Source organism: Penaeus vannamei, chromosome 32 (assembly GCF_042767895.1).
Source record: "Penaeus vannamei isolate JL-2024 chromosome 32, ASM4276789v1, whole genome shotgun sequence".
Classification (NCBI taxonomy): Eukaryota; Metazoa; Arthropoda; class Malacostraca; order Decapoda; family Penaeidae; genus Penaeus; species Penaeus vannamei.
In genome coordinates, this window is record NC_091580.1 from 7,828,749 (window position 1) to 7,833,650 (window position 4,902).

The following is a 4,902-nucleotide window of genomic DNA, read 5'->3' on the forward strand; positions in this document are numbered from 1 at the left end:
TCTTCTTCGCAGTCTCCTTCTTCCTTTTTTTGTTGTTGTTTTCTCTTGTCTCTGTCTTATCTCCTGTCTCTTTCCTCCTTCGTCTTCTTTCTTATCTCCTGTTTCTTTCCTCCTTCGTCTTCTTTCTTCCCTGTCCTACTGTCTCTCATTTCCTAGTCTTTCCTTTCTCCTTCTTTTCGGCTGAGGTTTAAATGGGCTTCGATCAATTATTATGGGAATTTCAGGGTTTTTCCTCTCTCAGTTTCATGTGCATTATGTAAACACTTATTGCAGTTCACAATCATAAATAACTTCGAGTATTATCATAGTGTGTAGGCAGTATAGAGTGACGTCGCGATCCATGCTATCAGATCCACATATAAGTTGAATAGCATTGTTTGTACAATCGAGTATTGTACGTTCATCTCAAGTGTATATATCTACATACATATATACATATATGTGAGTGTGACTGTGTGTGTGTGTGTGTGTGTGTGTGTGTGTGTGTGTGTGTGTGTGTGTGTGTGTGTGTGTGTGTGTGTGTGTGTGTGTGTGTGTGTGTGTGTGTGCATATATATATATATATATATATATATATATATATATATATATATATATATATATATATATATATATATAAATATACATATATATATATATATATATATATATATATATATATATATATATACATATTTATACATATTCATATTTATGTATGTGTATATCTATGTATATATGTATATATATATATATATATATATATATATATATATATATATATATATATATATATATATATATATATATATATATATATATATATATATATATATATATATACATAGATATATATACATACATATGTGAGTGTGTGTGTGTGTGTGTGTGTGTGTGTGTGTGTGTGTGTGTGTGTGTGTGTGTGTGTGTGTGTGTGTGTGTGTGTGTGTGTGTGTGTGTGTGTGTGTGTGTGTGTGTGTGTGTGTGTGTGTGTGTGTGTGTGTGTGTGTGCACATATACACATACATATGATTGTAATATAGCACAGCCACTATTGCTAGAATCGCACAATGCTCATCTGTATGCAAAGATGGCTGTGAACCGACATGAACAGAAATGGTGGTCCTTATATCAACGGAGTACATTTCCTTATTTCGCTGCTTTTCTGGGCCTCTCCATAGGCTGCAATTTTAAATCACCTTCTCATGTTTTTGTGTAAGTGATTGTGTTTCAAGAAATTAATTTGATTACTGTACATTTTCCTACTTGCACCATGCACTCTGTGTCACTGGTGCTGGCTTGAGGCGAATACACTTAGTGGTAAGACTGGCTCAGGTTGAGGGGTGTGTTGTAGAAGCTAGCTTCTAAGATACCTATACTTTTTTAAATTTTCTCTCTCTCGCTCTCGCTCTCGCTCTCTCTCTCGCTCTCGTTCTCGCTCTCTCTCTCTCTCTCTCTTGCTCTTGCTCTTGCTCTTGCTCTTGCTCGTGCTCTCTCTCTCGCTCTCTCTCTCTCTCTCTCTCTCTCTCTCTCTCTCTCTCTCTCTCTCTCTCTCTCTCTCGCTCTCTCGCTCTCTCGCTCTCTCTCTCTCTCTCTCTCTCTCTCTCTCTCTCTCTCTCTCTCTCTCTCTCTCTCTCTCTCTCTCTCTCTCTCTCTCTCTCTCTCTCTCTCTCTCTCTCTCTCTCTGTCACTCACTCACTCACTCACGCGCAGTCACGCACACAGCCACTCACTGACACACATTCTCACATTCTTTCTCTATCTTTATCCTCTCTCTCTCTCTCTCTCTCTCTCTCTCTCTCTCTCTCTCTCTCTCTCTCTCTCTCTCTCTCTCTCTCTCTCTCTCTCTCTCTCTCTCTTTCCTCTTGTGAGTTGTTCTTCCGCCCACTCCCCTTGGATGCTGCCTCCTTCTCATCTGGAATCAGCTGTTGTGGGTCTGCTGTCCATGCGGTTGGCGGCGTGACGAGAGAGGCGGGGGAGGACAGGGCCTGTGGGGGGAGGGGCCGTCACCTGTGGGGGGGTAGGGAGATTCTTTTAATTAATGGACTCGGTCTCTCTGTCTTTCTGTTATGCTCTTTCTCTTTCTCTTTTATTCTCTTTCTCGTTCACTCTCTGTCTCTGTCTGTCTTTGTCTGTCTGTCTCACTCTCTGTCTGTCTGTCTGTCTGTCTGTCTATTTGTCTGTCTGTCTGTCTCTGCCTGTCTGTCTCTCTGTCCGTCTGTCTTACTCTCTCTCTGTCTGTCTCTGTCTGTCTGTCTGTCTATCTGTCTCTGTTTGTCTGTCTCTGTTTGTCTGTCTCTCTGTCCGTCTGTCTCACTCTCTCTCTCTGTCTGTATGTCTCTGTCTGTCTGTCTTTGTCTCTCTGTCTGTCTCACTCTCTCTCTGTCTGTATGTCTCTGTCTGTCTGTCTGTTTATCTGTCTGTCTCTGTCTCTATCTATCTATCTATCTATCTATCTGCATCTACCTATCATCATCAAAACCAAACACTCAAACAAAATTCACCCCTTTTTCACCCCCGACGCACCTGTATGAAAGGCACCGTGTAGCCGGCATTCTGGTAATAAACGAGGTCAGAGGGCATGAACTCGACGTTGGGCCGCCCTTGACCTGCACTCGAAGGAGGCAGGACAGAGGTCGGGCGTGAGGAGGTGCCGCCGCTGTGTGTTCTGTCCGTTGCGCTCTGTCGCCGGGTGGTGGCGGAGGAGGGCCGGGTGGGGGGTGCCCTGGGGGGAGGAGAAGCGGTCAGTTGGGAGTGGTGGTGAAGAGATTGGTAAGTGGAATTTTAGGGAAGGAGGAAGGAGGGAGAAAAGATTGGGGAGGGAAGGGGAAAGGAGGAAAGATTGGGGAAGGGGAAGGGGAGGAAAAGACGGGGAGGGAAGGGGAAGGGGAAGGAGGAAAGATTAGGGAGGGGAGGGGGAAGGAGGAAAGATTGGGAAGGGAAGGGCGAGGGAGGAAAGGAGGGTGGGAGGAGGAGGGCCGGGTGGGGGGTGCCCTGGGGGAGGAGAAGCGGTCAGTTGGGGGTGGTGGTGAAGAGATTGGTATGTGGAGGATTAGGGAAGGAGGAAGGAGGGAGGAAAGATTGGGGAGCAAAGATTGGGGAGGGAAGGGGAAAGGAGGAAAGATTGGGGAGGGGAGGGGGGAGGAGGAAAGATTGGGGAGGGGAGGGGGGAAGGGGAAGGAGGAAAAGATTAGGGAGGGGAGGGGGAAGGAGGAAAAGATTGGGAAGGAAGGGCGAGGGAGGAAAGGAGGGTGGGAGGAGGAGGGCCGGGTGGGGGAGCCCTGGGGGAGGAGAGGCGGCGGGGTGGGGGTGGTGGAGAAGAGATGGGTATGTGGAGGATTAGGGAAGGAGGAAGGAGGGAGGAAAGATTGGGGAGCAAAGATTGGGGAGGGAAGGGGGAAGGAGGAAAGATTGGGGAGGGGAAGGGGGAAGGAGGAAAGATTGTGGAGGGAAAGGGGGAAGGGGGAAGGAGGAAAGATTGGGGAGGGGAGGGGGAAGGAGGAAAGATTGGGGAGGGAAGGGCGAAGGAGGAAAGGAGGGTGGGAGGAGGCGGGCCGGGTGGGGGGAGCCCTGGGGGAGGAGAAGCGGTCAGTTGGGAGTGGTGGTGAGAGACATGGTGGGAGATTGGTATGTGGAGGATTAGGGAAGGAGGAAGGAAGGAGGAAAGATTGGGGAGGAAAGATTGGGGAAGGAGGGAGGAAAGATTGGGGAGCGAAGGGGGATGGGAGGGAAGGGGGAAGGAGGGAAGATTGGGGAGGGGAAGGGGGAAGGAGGAAGGAGGAAAGATTAGGGAGGGGAGGGGGAAGGAGGAAAGATTGGGAAGGGAAGGGCGAGGGAGGAAAGGGGGGTGGGAGGAGGAGGGCTGGGTGGGGGGAGCCCTGGGGGAGAAGAAGCGGTCAGATGGGAGTAGTGGTGAAGAGATTAGTAAGTGGAGGATTAGGGAAGGAGGAAGGATTGGGGAGGAAAGATTGGGGAGGGAAGGGGGAAGGGAGGAAACATTGGGGAAGGAGGAAAGGAGGGTGGGAGGAGAAGCGATCAGTTGGGAGTAGTGGTGGGAGATTGGTAAGTGGAGGATTAGGGAAGGGGGATGGAGGGAAGATTGGGAAGGGGGGGAAGGAGGGAAGATTGGGGAGGGAAGGGGGAAGTAGGAAAGGGGGGTGGGAGGAGGAGGGCCGGGTGGGGAGCTCTGAGGGAGGAGAAGTGGTCAGTTGGGAGTAGTGGTGAAGAGATTGGTATGTGGAGGATTAGGGAAGAAGGAAGGAGGGAGGAAGGGGGGTGGGAGGGAAGAGGAAAGGAGGAAAGATTGTGGAGTGGAAGGGGAAGGAGGAAAGATTGGGCAGGGAAGGGAGGGTGGGAGGAGGGGGGTCGGAGGTGGGGGGAGCCCTGGGGTGAGAGATTAGTAAGTGGAGGATTAGGGTAGGAAGGAAGGAGGAAAGATTGGTGAGGGGAGGAGGGGAAGGAGTAAAGAGGGGGAGGAGAAACGGAGGGAGGGAGGGAAATAGATAGATAGAGAGAAAAAACAGAAATAGAGCAAGTAAATATACACAGATATATATATATATATAAATGCAAAGATAGAGATGACTGATAGTTAAGATATACAAACAAACAGTTATAAAAAAAATAGAAAGTCATAAACGAATACAATATGTACCCTATATAAATGGACATTATACCTTATATCTGTGTCCTTGTGTGAAAAAACTACTATAATTGACCATTAATCTCTCAAGAGGTTGAATTACACTCTAAAGTGCTGTCAGATTACACCAAAAGGACTTGAGTGACAAGAGTGGCATTTGGGCAAGACGCTGACAGGAACTCCTTGCTGACACTTCGACTTCAATGTTACTTTTGATTGACAGTCACTTGGTTGTTTCTTTTTTCATACAGATACTTATATATATACACGTGCACGTATAT

At 47.8% G+C, this 4,902-nt stretch overlaps 1 protein-coding gene across 1 annotated transcript in view; it reads right to left on the reverse strand.

Moving 5' to 3' along the window:
* Window positions 1–1,691: 1,691 nt before the first annotated feature.
* The window catches only part of LOC138867767 (uncharacterized), a 22,516-nt gene continuing 19,305 nt past the window's right edge, over window positions 1,692–4,902 (reverse strand). The window contains exons 9-10 of the mRNA XM_070144407.1: window positions 2,506–2,704; window positions 1,692–1,989 (exon numbers count right to left, since the gene is read on the reverse strand). Of these exons, the coding sequence (XP_070000508.1) occupies window positions 1,891–1,989; window positions 2,506–2,704 (298 nt within the window). The 3' untranslated portion in view covers window positions 1,692–1,890. The remainder of the gene's footprint in view (window positions 1,990–2,505; window positions 2,705–4,902) is intronic.